The 14,941-nt window shown below is 39.0% G+C and overlaps 1 protein-coding gene across 2 annotated transcripts in view; it reads right to left on the bottom strand.

Annotated features, from left to right (window-relative positions):
* The window catches only part of ANKRD13C (ankyrin repeat domain 13C), an 82,286-nt gene extending 72,940 nt beyond the window's left edge, over window positions 1-9,346 (bottom strand). Inside the window, exon 1 of one of the 2 annotated variants that reach the window (XM_082358191.1) lies at window positions 8,559-9,346. In XM_082358191.1, coding sequence (XP_082214317.1) covers window positions 8,559-9,003 — 445 coding nt within the window. In that variant the 5' untranslated portion in view covers window positions 9,004-9,346. The remainder of the gene's footprint in view (window positions 1-8,558) is intronic. The other variant, XM_082358190.1, reaches the window with a different exon arrangement.
* Window positions 9,347-14,941: the final 5,595 nt, after the last annotated feature.

Below are 14,941 nucleotides of genomic sequence, written 5' to 3'. Positions count from 1 at the left end.
GAAATTGGCTTTTTTTTTTTTTTCCTACTTCAAGTACACGGCAGTGAATAATACAATGACTACTAGCAGTTTGGTGCCTTGATTCATGCTAATGTTCCAACAATTTTACCCACCACTGCTTTTGTACCATCAGTGAAAATGTCAGCGCTGTGAAAAAGGCAAACAATGACTTTGGGTTATTACAAAAATAGTTTTGACTTCATGTGCCCCCTAACGAGGGAGCAAAGCAAGAAATTACAAGTCCTAGAACCAACACAGCTCCAGCTTCCACAGACATCTTCCATCCAAGTCTCATCCAAGCAAGCAATAAAAAGGGAGAATTTTTGTGCTTTCTCTCATAAATGGTACTGTAGTACTAAAACCCACACACACACATATTACTTTCAATCTATCATCGACTCCTAACCAGCTCTACCTTCTCATTATTTCCAGTTACCCCCACTTATTATAATAGCATGTTAAATTGACCCATGCCTCCCTCACTCAAGTTTCTTTTCTGCCTCATATAGCAGCCAGAAAGAGCCTTTTAAAATCAGATCATGTTACCTGGCTACTCAAAACCCTCAAATTGCTTCCTATGTTACGCAAAGTAAAAGCCAAAATCCTTAACAATGGTCTACAAAAGTTCTACGTGTATACACCCCGGTCTCAAAATCTCCCATCTCCTACCACTCTCTGCCTTGTTCCAGCCACACTGGTCTTCTTCCTATTCTTTGAACATGGTACCTTTGTGTTTGCAATTCTCTGCTAAACTCTTTTCTGCCATATTCTCTTTACCATATTTTTATTAGTTCGTTTACTATTTATCTTCCCCCATTAGAATGTAAGCTCCCTGACAGCAGAGACAACTTTGTTCATTTTGTTCACTGCTGTAACCCCAGCACCTAAAACACTGTTTATCACATATCGGGAGTTCAGTATGTATCTGTTAAGTGAAGGAATGAATGAACAAAAAAGGGGGAAAAAAACTATGAAGAACCATTAGAATAGTGTTAAAATCTGTTTTTACTCTCCAAAAAGCATTTTACCTCAGGACAATGCAGGTTTCCACATGATTCTCTATGAAAGCCAACCAATATCCAAGAGGATATGCAACACAGCCCAGATGGCTTTATAGAAGTCAGCACAGTGCTGATTAAGAGAGGATAAATTAACACACCTGACAATATCTACAGCCAAGAATCCAAATGCACTGAACCCAGTTACACCAGTAGTAGACGAAAGATGACTGACAGGAGAGGCAAATAAACCTTTTAGCAAACTGATAGGCAGTATAAATTCAAGAATCAGATAAAACCTCAATTGAATGAAGTCCTAACTAAACCTCAAAAACTAGAATGTCCTCTGCTGAAAGGTACGTCACAGCAAAAGTAGAGCAAGATATTGATATTAATGATATTACTATGATATGAGCCTTCATCGTTAAAATATTTTCAAGTGTGGTCTCCCATTTAAGACTATAATGCCCCAAGAGATAGATATTATTATATCGACTTATTTCAGCAGTTAAATAAATAGTATAATTACATAAAAACCAGTTTGTAGAGAAGCATGGTCTCAAACTCAGATCTGATTCCATATATAGAAAAAGCCTTCTAGTTTTACAGATGATCCTTGGGATATCAAGAAGACTAACAGGCTTAAGAACAGATGAAATGCAACCACACAGTTAAACCTCACATATCCTAATAACTAACACCATTCATAATCTTTAAACAGTTAGAAAAGAGACCTTTTCCCTTTTTCCTACCCTCATTTGACATGCTTCTGTCTTGCTCTAAAACAGATTTTCTACCTCTCCCCAGTGAAATAAATGGTATACAAACAGGAATATACTGTTTGTCTTTCCAGCCCCTATCCAATTTTTTAGAATCTACACTCATTTTCTAGAACACAAAGCATCCTGACAATTACCTTGTACTCTTCATTTAGATTTCTATGACTTATGAATGCCATTAACTTGGGACAGACATATTCAGTTCTCCAATAAGTCCTCCAGAATTCTCCTGCCTCATTGCTGATGCCCAGGACACAATATCATCAGTAATTGCTCATTTCTGCTTCCTTTTTTGCCAAAGTTTGAAGGTCAGACTTCCTACTTCTACTGTGGTTCAATGAAGGTAGCTCTCCAGAGGTAGCTCTGCAGATGTGTTCATATCACAATTTCAAGTAGCAGTTCACGTTCTATAGTGCTAATGATGATGGCATCAGGAAACAGTCATTTAACCCCAGGACCGTCCTATTCTGTTGGAGATTCACATGCAGGAAAAGGTGAAAGGAAGAAGGTTCATACAGTCATGAAGATCAACTGAATCAACCCCACAGATCAGTGGAGTGACAGATTTCACAGCCAAATCACCCTCATACCCAGTGACAGTGCATAAAACTTTAATGGATTATCTTGGGCCTCCAGAAACCATTTTTTTTCTAAGGGAAAATGAGGTATGCCTTCCAAAAACAAAATTCAGAGAAGACTACAAAACACGAGGAGGACAGATACAAAACTACTCGTGTTCTTTTAAAGATGTGCCTCTTGACTAAAATTGTTCACTTGAGACTTCAAGATTTTTTTTTCCATGCAAAGTTTACCTTCATAGTCGCCTTTTCTCAAACAGACATATTGTGCTTTATTCTCTTGTATCACCCATCATGAATGTTAATGCCAAAAATGAAGCAGAGAAAATGATACCAAAAGAAAGATCAATTCATATAGAATAAGCCAAAATAAACATATTGTATGGGCACCAAAAAGATTTCCTATTGCCTCCATTCTCAAATGTACATTTTTAAATTTTCTGAATGTAAGATGTTTTGAAATCTCTGTCTGAAGAAATCTGTCAGCCACCAGACACAAGTTAGCCATTTCTTTATCACTTCACTGAGTTACCTGCATTGGCAGGAATATTCTCAAACTGACTTTTATCTTAAATTTGAAATCTCTAATCACTATGTAAAATAGCTTCAAGAAGATTACACTACAATTCAGTAAAAATGAAAATTAACTGTGTATAGAGAAGATGGCTTGTCACATGCCAGACGATGTAATTAAAGGCAGTAGAAACTGCCAAACCTCTCAGAATAGATCAGAAGTTTTTCACATCTAGGAAAGGCTGGTTTGAGCAATTCATATATCAAGGACTTTTGTCACTCTGGCCCCTAAAAGCTTCTGACTAATGTCCAAGATAAGGTGCTTAACTTACAAAGATATTTGACTCAATTAAGGGAAAAAACAAAAGTACAAGTTTAACAAATAGGATGCAGTCAAAATCAAGAAAGTCTTCTATAAACTTCATAAGCATTCTCAATTCTAAAGGGGAAGAAATAAAAATCATTAGCATCAACTATAAAAAAAATAGTATGTTACCATGATGCTTTGTTTAACTACCAATGGCAAAAAAGGATTCAGAAAAATCTTCACACTCAATGTGAAAAAAAGCTTAGACTTAAACTTTAATCCTATACTAAAAAAAGGGGGGGGTATATAACTAAAGATATACTAATGATATAAGGTTTAAGTAATTTTTGTACACTTAATGTATCTTTTTCCCCACCCGAGAAGAGCTGTTATTAAATATACCATGTGTCAAAATCATTGGCATATTTGAACACAGTATATATATGATATTATGGCTGTTACTGTATTTAATTTATATTTCAAGAGATATATTTGGATCCAAATACAATATTCCTCAATATAATTGATGGCTTAGAAAAAGCAATTCAAACTCAACTAACATTTTTCCATAAAAGAAAAGGCTCTATCCTTGCTCCTACTCAATTTGACAATAATTTGTAAATATACATACATACACACACACCAAAAAAAGTTTTTCAATTCAGAGATCACTGCAAACTGAAAGAGCTAATGAATAGTGAGCTAGTGACCAAATTAGGATTCAATAAGCTTTCCAGGTAGGTAGAATAAAGGATCAAGACCAACAAGATAAAAATTAATAAATGTAAAGTCCTGTTTTGAGGTTAAAGAAAAAAAATAAGGGCTTCCCTGGTGGCGCAGTGGTTGAGAATCTGCCTGCCAATGCAGGCGACATGGGCTCGAGCCCTGGTCTGGGAAGATCCCACATGCCGCGGAGCAAGTAGGCCCGTGAGCCACAACTACTGAGCCTGCACGCCTGGAGCCTGTGCTCCGCAACAAGAGAGGCCGCGACAGTGAGAGGCCCGCGCACTGCGATGAAGAGTGGCCCCAGCTCGCCGCAACTAGACAAAGTCCTCGCACAGAAACGAAGACCCAACACAGCCAAAAATAAATAAATAAATAAACAAAGCTTTCATTTAAAAAAAAAAAAATAAGCACAAGAAAGGACAGAATGGAAAGACAGCCACTTACTTGAGAATAAACAGTATTAAAAAATCCGCATACTCTTGTACTATATTATTTAATGTATGCTCTTTACTAATATACATTACTAAACGTGTATTGCTTAGAGCAATAAATATAGTCTCTTTGTCTTTGCTGATGAGGCTACTATAGCTTCAACACTAAGGCTAGTTCTGGGCACCATCCTCAAAGGAAAGAACTAACAAACCAGAGTTTCACTAAAAGAAGATGACTAAGATTTTCACTTATTTTTTTAATATACTTCTATAGCATTTACTGTGTTTCAGGGACCATTCTTAGCACTTTATAAACCATGTCATATGAAGAATGGATACGGAAGTTAGGAATGTTTAACCTGAAGATAAGGAGAACATGATAGCTCTTGCTTATCAAATACCTAAAGGGCTATCATGTGGACAAAGTAGCCTATTTATCCGTGCCATTACATAAAAAGAAACATAACAACAGTGAGAGATTTGGGCTCTACAGAAAATCTCTGTGAGCTGTTCAGTGGCATTCTCTCTCTACAAGTACTAAATGAGAAATATATATTAAAGAACTTTGCCATAAATTGCCACATACACATTATTAAAATTGACTTCTTTGCAAAATAGTGCATCCTGATCAACAGAAATATTTACAAACAGGCTGATCATGTGCTTTGGAGTTCTTTTTTTTAATATAAATTTTATTTATTTATTTATTATTATTATTATTTTTTTTTTTTTTTTTGGCTGTGTTGGGTCTTTGTTTCTGTGCGAGGGCTTTCTCTAGTTTCTGCGAGCGGGAGCCACTCTTCATCGCGGTGCGCGGGCCTCTCACTGTCGCAGCCTCTCTTGCTGCGGAGCACAGGCTCCAGATGCGCAGGCTCAGTAGTTGTGGCTCACGGGCCTACTTGCTCCGCGGCATGTGGGATATTCCCAGACCAGGGCTCGAACCTGTGTCCCCTGCACTGGCAGGCAAATTCTCAACCACTGCGCCACCAGGGAAGCCCTGCTTTGGGGTTCTTGCTGTTAGTTCAGTTCCCAGCTTTGGAACTTATTTACTAAGTATGCAACTTTGGCAAAGTTTCCTTGCCTCTCCAGGCTTCACTTTCCTCACCTTTAAAACAAGGATAAAGCTACCCTTTATAGCAGGGTTATTGTGAGAATTAAATGTAATAATGTATGTAAACACTTAGCATAGCGCTGATGTATTTAATAAACTGTATCTGTGATGATGATCATCATCATCATTACATTATGGAAGGAACATCTAGTGAATATAAAACTAACTATGTCATATGATGTGATATAATTGTATGGCTCTGCTATGCACCTGTATGAGTGTACGATTCTGCTATGTACTCATCATGCTATAACAATCCAAATATAACAAAGAGCTTGTTTTTGTTGGATGACTCAAAACGCATTTATCTTTTGTAATTTGAAATGAAAAATAATCTAAAAAGACTAAAGTATCCAGGTTAGTAAAATTTCATGAGTAAAAGTAATATAGCAGAGAAATTATGCAGCTACAGGGGAAAAGAAGATTAAAGAAGTAGCACGTTAAATAGAAGCTACTCTTTCTTAGGAGTCTTCACTGCAGGAGATGAGAATGTAAATCGCAGGCAAAACAATTACACTTTCCACAGGTATGTGAACCATTGGTTACATTCATCAAAAATATCAACAATGTAACAGAATGTAAACTGGTACAGCCTTTAAGAACAGTACTGAGGTTCCTTAAAAAACTAAAGATAGAGTTACCATATGATCCATCAATCCCACTCCTGGGCATATATCTAGAAAAGATGAAAACTCTAATTCGAAAAGATACATGCACACCAATGTTCACAGCAGCACAATTTACAATAGCCAAGACATGGAAGTAATTTAAATGTCCATGAATAGATGAATGGATAAAGAAGATGTGATATATATAGACAATGGAATACTACTCAGCCATAAAAAAGAATGAAATAATTGCCATTTGCAGCAATATGGATTGACCTAGATTATCAGACTAAGTATATCAGAGAAAGACAAATATCTTATGATATCACTTATATGTGGAATCTAAAAAAATGATACAAATGAACTTATTTACAAAACAGAGACTCACAGACATAAAAAACAAATTTATGATTACCAAAGGGGAAAGGGGGGGTAATAAATTGGGAATTTGGGATTAACAGATACACACTACTATATATAAAATAGATAAACAACAAGGACCTACTGTATAGCACAGGGAACTATACTCAATATCTTGTAATAACCTATAATGGAAAAGAATCTGAAAAAAATCTAAAATACATATATATAAAAAACTGAATCGCTTTGCTGTACACCTGAAACATTGTAAGTCAACTATACGTCAATAAAAATAAAATAAAATCAACAATGTAAGGGCAGCTAAGTACAATGCAAGCATTTAGTATATCAAGACGACTTAGAAAGAGAATTTCAGTGGGCTAAGGAAGAGTCCAAGGATATTCAGGATTCTAATTACTTTGAACAGAATTCGTACTTTAACAAACCAACTTGTAAATGCTAGATGACAGATATGCAAGCCCAATAATCCTGCAATTCAGTACCTTCCGTGATCAATCAAGAAAATCAGTTCTAACATACTATACTATCATACTTTGTCAGTCATAGTCACCTCTCTCTTCTTTCAAAGGGAATCAACTCTCAAAAACAAAGTTTTATCTGTTTTCAGGTACATTTCAACGTAATGGAACTCTATATTTTAAAGGCAATGGCCATAAGATAAACCATATATATATAGCTACTATGAAGACCAAATCTGAAAAATGTCCTAATAACTAAACAACCCGAAGCTACAACAGATCTCCCTCTAAAAACTGTTTCCCAAAGGGTTAGAATATAATTACCATCAATGAACAATATTATGTCATTGCAACAATAGTAAAGTAATTAAATAAATTAAATGTAGGAATGAAAAACTGGGTGCAGCTTTTAGGAACACTCTGGGGGATTTGATTTTTGATAAATGAGAGGTAGTAATTCTTACAATATTGTAAATTCAGAATACAAATGCAGTTGTTAGAGAATTATACAACCAACAGAAGTCTTACTTTTTTTTTTTAATCTCAATTTTTGCCTTAATTGTACATAAGAAGCCTAGAGTCCAATGGAATTAAGGGAGGTGATTCCACAGGCAAGTATTTCATTAATGTGTTACACTATTTTGAGCAGAGTTGAGTGTGTTCTAACTGAATGGATACAATACTCACGTTCAGTTAAAAGCCGAGCTATTAACAATATTTGTCAACTACCCAGTTTAAAATGGCCTATCAAATGTTGAAAATATCAGTGTTGACAATAGTTTTCATTAATTTACTGTGGCTTAAATGTCAACTCAGTCACATTATGTTTTTAGAAGAAACAGAAAAAAATTCAGCTAATAAATTAAAGCAAAAAGTAGAAATACAGTCCTTGAATAACAAATGACACTATATGTTGTCATGTAGGATATGATGAAGTTACTATGAAAAATCATAGTACTATTTTTAGTCACAGATCATCAAGATAAAACATTACTATTAGCAATTATCTACCTAAAACAAGCAAAAAACTCTAAGCTCTACTTCAACAAAATCTTAGCCACTCAGAAGTCACTTTACATGCTCTAGGTATCAAATACCAACAAATTTGTACTGTGGCTTTCAGAAATCAAAGCATTTGCAAAATGTAAACACTTTGTACCAAACTAAGCTTCCTAAGAGTAGAAGAAAAAAGAAAGAAAATAAACAAACAACCTGATGGCACGTAGAAATCACAACCAGTTGCAGTCAGGTTGGGATTTGTACCTGGGCAATGAAGGGAGGTGGGCAATTTATATGTTCAAAATTCAAGATCCCAAGGGGGTAGGGGGGTTGAAGAAAAAAAGATATAGTTCAATAAACAATGGATGATGACCAGGTTGGATGAGAGGCAATCTAAAATTTCTTATGGTAAAGAATCAACACACTGAAGCCCTGTCTCAAACATAAAACAGCTTCTAAGAGTTTGAAGTAGCCAAGGAAGGAACATTCCTTCGCACCCACAAGAACCAATCCCGAAACCACTGGCATGCTATTACAAGATTTACGGGCATTTGGCTTGGAATGGTGGGCAAAAGAGAGGAAAGAAGGGTCTGTTAGGATTTCAGAGGCCTGGGGAGGCACAACCTAGGCTCTGGGAAGGAGAGGTGGACAGGGGCGAGCACTCCTCACCGTGATTATCTTTCTGCCCGATATTGTGCGTGCGGATGAGAGAGGACAGTCTCCTCACATCCCCCTTGAAGACGCACTCGTGCACCGGGTAGTGTGCGGGGCAACTGCCTCCACCTGCGACGACAGCAACGGGGTTGGTGCCCGCTAAAAGAGCCGGGGACTGGGAGGTGGTAGTCACGGAGGAATTGTGCAGCGGCAGGGCCGGGGCGCCGGGGGCATTGGAGGAGGCCGGAGCTGTCTTCAGCTGTAGCCGGTGGTGATGGTTACTGAAGATCTTATGACAGGCTCTACCGCCCTTGCTGCTGCTGCCTGTGCCAATCCTGCCTCCGGTAAAGGTGCCGCCGAGGGCAGCCGCCGCTTCCTCATCCCCGGGCTCCAGCAGGTCCCCCTCTTCTTTGCTGGGCTTGTGGTCCCTCCGCAATGAGCGGATCTTCTCCCCGGTCATCGCCGCCAGGGGCAGAGAGGGGATCCAGGAGGTTCACCCCTGGCGACGAAGCTTGCGCTGCGGCGGCACAAGGCGATTAGAGCGGTGGCCAGGATACTCCAGCGCAGCATGAACTCCCAGGGCGCCCCCGAGCCCGGGACAAACGCATCTCCCGGAGGAAGAAGAGCCGGCTCTCGCCTAGGCACGAAGGGACGCGCGCTCGCTGGGGGGAGCTAGAGTTCAGGTGCCCACGACACCAGAATCCCCGTCCCCACCGCCGCAGCCGCCGCCACTGCCTCACACCGAAAAAAAGAGCACGGCCATCTTACCCTGGCTTCTCTCGCGAGAGCTCCCCTGGGAGGGAGGAGGGAGGAAACACCGCGATAAGTGAGCTGCCTGCTCCCTCCCTCGCAGGTTCTGTTCCCAGAGTTGCCGAATGTCGGCGCTTCCTAGGCAGCGGGTTCCCGCCCCAAGCTGTAGTCTTTGAACTAAAAGACCGGGATCCAGCGTCCTGATGGCCGCGCTTCTTGTGGGCCGTCTGAAACCTTAGCCTGCGTTTGAGATATTCGATGCACGTTATAAACAATGACAAACCCTGCGACCTCTGGGCCTCCCTCAGGAGTGCTGACTGACGCCAAGGCACACAGGATATGATGTCACTGAAATGCACAGGACACTCATTCAATAAACTTTCGCTAAGCACCTACTTCGTGCCGTACACTGTGCTAGTAGATTTATAAAACACCACTCCTGGCTCCAAGGTGCTCGTTAGAGGAGGAAAGATAGTCAAGCAATTGAGTACAAAATGTAACTGCGAATGAAGTGGATGCGGAGTGCTGGGTTGCACGAATTATAAAAAGGGGGGGGTGGGGGGAGAGGCAAATTTTAGTGTTGGAGTGTCAGAAAAGCCACCACAGAAGTTTAGGGACTGACCCTGGTAAACAGGCTATTCAGCAGACTGGGAGAGGGGAGATCACTCAAACATTTGTCGGATGAATGAATTTCGGGCAGGCGTCAGAGTTAAAGCATGGGGAGTGGACCCTGAAGGATGGCAAACAATAATTGTGTAACCGGAATATCGCTGGACTAGTTCATGGCCAGCCTCGACATAGCGTCAAATTCTGAAGAACATAAATCTGACCTTGACAAATAACTAAAGCTGTTGGGAACTGGAGGGCAGAGGAGTTAGCAACGTCAGAATGATATTAACCTGTTTATCTCTCCTAAGTCCCATTTACTCTGACAGCTGCTTCTCTCAAAAGTCTTCTTTCTTAAACCAACTTTATCACTACCTCCATAACACCCCACCTCCACCACCCCTCCAAATAAAAACTCCTGTGGGAACTGTCCTCTCTTCATCCTTCCCTGCTACTCAGGTTTCACCTCCCATCGTCTTTCAAATCTATTCAAATTAATGTCATTCTTCCCTTCTTCCTTTTCTTTCTTGTGTGTGTGTGGGGGGGGGGGGAGGCCGGGGGCTGGGGGGGGTTCCAATTCTGTTCAAGCATTGCATGGGCAATCTGCACCTCAAAGGATCCTCCTACTCAGAAAGCAAGAGGGACTGAACACCTATGTACAAAAACATTTTCTTCTTCCACAATAGCCTCTGAAACAGGTGGTAGGCTCAGCACTTTATATGCTATTTCCTTGTGATAAGTATTATTTTCAATCTTCATTTGACAGTTGGAAAAACTTCCCAATGCATCAAAGGTGGAATGTAGCACAGTCAAGTCTAACTACAGGGCTAGAGAGATAGGAAGGGGCCAGATCGTGTAGGATTTTGTATGTCACCTCAAAAGTTTAGACATTATCCTGCAAGAAATGGATAGCCTTTTAGGGATGTTAAACAAGAGAATAGTAAACACACACACACACACACACACACACACACAAAGCAAAAAAGAACAAAATCAAAACGGGAATAGCATGATGTGATTTGCCTTTTAGAAAAGTCACCCAGTCACTCATACCTTAGAAAAGTATGTATCCAGAATAGATTACAAGGGGGCTACTATAGAGACAAGGAAACTGAGAGATTCCTGCATAAATCAAATAAAAATGTGTGTAAAAATATGCATGTAAAAGTCTGGTAGAATATACGTCACACAGGGGGAACAGTGGTTCTCTCTGGAAGATAAGATTGCTAAATCACATATTCCCTGCATTGCTTGAATTTCTTTTTACAAAGAGAAAGTATTCCTTTTTATTAATCAGAAAAAATAATAAATTAATTTTTAGAAGAAGTATGCGATTCAGGAGGTGAGAGATTATGAGAGTATAAACCAAGTTAATAAGAGTGAGGCTGGAGAAGGTTTAAGAGTTTAGAAAAAACTGAGTTCAGTTTTGGCATATTGAATTGAATGTTCGTGTTGCTCACCCACAAGGAGTTAGATGGCAAATATTTTGGTATTTGGAAATGAACCTTAGGAAACAGAAATCTGGGTTAAGATTCAGAAGTTATCATTACACAGTAATTGATGCCACAGAAGTCATTGAGTTCCCCAAGGAAGATTGCGTAGAGTGAGAAATTAAGGTCCAGTCTAGAACAAAACCTTGAAAACACCAATATATAAAGGATGTGTACAGGAAGAGTGGCCAGAATCCTATTAATATAAATTTTTTTTAAAAAAACTTACACCAAATTGTCTACCATTATATCTGTGTTACCACTGGATTTAGAATTTAAAAGTACCTTATTAGTGGCTGCCACCCATGGACAGATGTGGAAACTCCTAAGGGTCCCCTCAGTAAAATCAAACACTACAAACATCAAAAATAAAATTCAGCCCTTACTTTTAGGAGCTCCACAGTATAATAGGGAAAAATGATACAGAAATATAAGTTTATAGTACATTGTGGAAAATACAAGAATTGAAATTATATGAGATCCTGATATACTACAGAAGAGGAGGTTATTAATTCTATCTGGAGGAAATGAAAGTTGGGTGATCAGAAAATCTTTCTGGAGGAGGTAATGTCCAGACTGGGTTTTAAAGACTGTATAGGAGTTGGCCAATTGGGCAAGGGGAAAAAGATATTATAGGTAAGAATAAAAATTACAATAATAATAATAGCTATCATTTATTGAGAGCTTACCACGTGTTAGGCATCGTTCCAAGCAAGTTTCAATAACTATTTGATTTAATCCCCACAACAATTCTATGAGGTACTTTCTGTCCCTATTTTATAGATGAGGCAACTGAGGCACAGGAAGTGATCATCCAAATGATGAATAGAGATAAAAAGAATAGTATGTATAAATATAGCATGATATTTGAGAATTATCAGAGCATGGTATGTGGCAGGGTAAGTGGTGGTAAATGAGACTAGAAAGGAAAGCTGGGACTTGATTAAGGGAACAACTGTATGAAACTTGGGCTATATATGCTAGGCAGTAGAGAGTTTGCAAAGGATTCCAAACACATTAAAGACAGAATCACATTTAATACTATAATGTACAACCAACCAATACCCCAAGGATATGAGATTTTGCCAATCTTTCCAGCTTTACCTCCTCGCACAATGCCAGATTCATTCTTCACTCTACCCAAAGCAATCTGCTGACAGTCCCTTACCTGCTCTCATGCCACCATGCCTTTGTACATGCTATTCCATACATCCTGAATTCATTTCTATTTCACTTACCTAGATACCTCATTCAATCTATCAAGAATTAGTTCAAATTTTATCTCTTCTTCACACAGGGTTTTTTTTGTTTTTTTTTTAACTTGGCATAGAATTCAGGAGTCCAGGAAATTACACTGAATGAAACCACTAAATAAAATTTAGCACATCCTTCTATTATGAATGTAGGCCACAAACCACAATAATATTAGAGGTACCTGTGCCTCTGCAACCAAAAGAAACCACAGATATTTTCATATCACATTACAGTTGCTGCAGATAACTCAAAATATCATTTACATTCATCACTACCTCAAAATTATGTTAATAATTATGCCCACTGATAAATCTTGTTCTTCTATGAGTTAATAAAGAAGCACATATATTGCTATATCACAAATTCGTTTTTTCAAGTATTTTGATAGCTATTTCAATACTCTAAATTTCCTTCGTAATCCAAAGTATTTTACACACTTAAAAACACTGTTCTGAAAATGGGTCCCTAGACTTCACCATACTGCCAAAGAGGTCCATGGCACAAAAACAGAAGTTAGTAACCCCTTCTTAGGAGTCTCTAATGACACCTGCCCTTCCCTCTCCTTGTCTCCTCTCCAACACCCCACCATTCTGAATATGTGTCCCTTCTTTGCCTTCTTCTGATTTCCCTTTCTTTCCCAAATCTTTCTGATTTGCCTTTTCTGATTTTAACTTTTGCATGCCTCTTTGATATTCTTGTCCACCTCTTCAACTAGTTCTTTGAGATTTCTCAGTACTGAAACTATGTTTATCCCTGTTGTATGCACAGTGCCTTACAGAGAGTGAAACAGTGAATGCTTAATATTAATAATAAACAGTTGTTGAATCGATCACCCATAACATAAACCCCAAAGTATCTAAAATGTACCAAGAGAACTGTAAACTAAGTGATGAAATGTTAAGTAAACTTACTAAATAATCCCAATCTGACTATACTTTAGCTGACTACTAGTTTCTTGGATTCTTATGTGAGGCCCAAGAGTAAATATATATCACTTTGGATTTTTTTTTTAACAAATAACAATAAATTCAATTGAAACGGTCTTAAATTAAAGGGATTTATTGACTTACATACAGAACGGTACAGAGATACGTCTTCAAGAGGGGCCCCTCCAAACCGCATGTCAGTTTCTCTGTAACTCAGGGCACCTTCTCCCCGTTCCGAGCATTCTCCGAAGGCCAGCTTCTCTCAAGGACACAAGATGGCTGCCAGCGGTAACAGGGGCCTCGAGATTCCTCCTTCAGGTCCAGAAGGAGGGCCCAAGACCCCACAAGTCTGCTGCTCGACATTCATAAGATGATCCTGTCCAAGCTCCAGGTCTGGGAGAGTGTTGATTGGCTCAGGCCTGGGCTACCTGAACCAATCCCTGTGGCAGAAGAGATTACCCTTATCAGGTTTGCCCAATCACAACTCATCTCTGAGCGGGGTGGCGGCGGGGGGCGGGGGGGTGGTCAGGGGGGTGCGGCCAAGCACTCCAAACTGCAAAACTATTTCATAATGAGAATGAGGTGGGAAAGACGACGGGGAGACAAACGCAAGAGCAGCCATGAAAAGTACTACATCCAATGACTTAAAGTGGGATTTTCCTTGTGGGGGGTGGTGGGGGAAGAACTGGCCTGTTATCACAGTGTCAAGACTAAATATGATGAAATATGTTGGTTATCAATTATATCAATAAGTAATGAGTAAATAACTTCACCATCAAACAACATATTTACGTTTTATTCAAATGTTACAGAGATAGAATTCAATCCAACAGCTCAACTATATAACTCAACTTTTCAATATACTATATTTACTCTGGTCTTACAGACTAGCACTTCTTAATTTCCCTCTTGGTATGGCTAAGAATCCAAATAATGATCAATTTGCCTTGAATAGCAGGAAGAAGTCCTTTCTGATAAGTGGAGTCCCAACTTTTTCTAATGAAAATTTTGTTAAATGCCTTACTGTTCACTATCACCCAACAATAACTGGAGGATTAAGCATGGTTCTGAGAATGAATATTTCTGAATTTTAGGGGACATGTATGTACCTGTATTAGCTTTAGACAAACACCTAATCCCCATCCTGGTGTCTTTATTTAATAAAAGCAGTAGTATCACAGTATGAAATATGGAATGTACTGTATAAAATAATAAAATCCCACTGTTATAATTTATAAATGCTTCAACAGACCTACAGTTAAGATTGGTAGTTATGGACTTCCCTGGTGACGCAGAGGTTAAGAATCTGCCTGCCAATGCAGGGGACATGGGTTCAATCCCTGGTGTGGGAAGATCCCACATGCCGTGGAGC

The sequence above is a fragment of the Balaenoptera borealis genome (assembly GCF_965194805.1).
Source record: "Balaenoptera borealis genome assembly, chromosome: 1".
Lineage (NCBI taxonomy): Eukaryota > Metazoa > Chordata > Mammalia > Artiodactyla > Balaenopteridae > Balaenoptera > Balaenoptera borealis.
The sequence above is the reverse complement of the archived record's forward strand: the minus strand, read 5'-3'. Positions and strand labels throughout refer to the sequence as shown.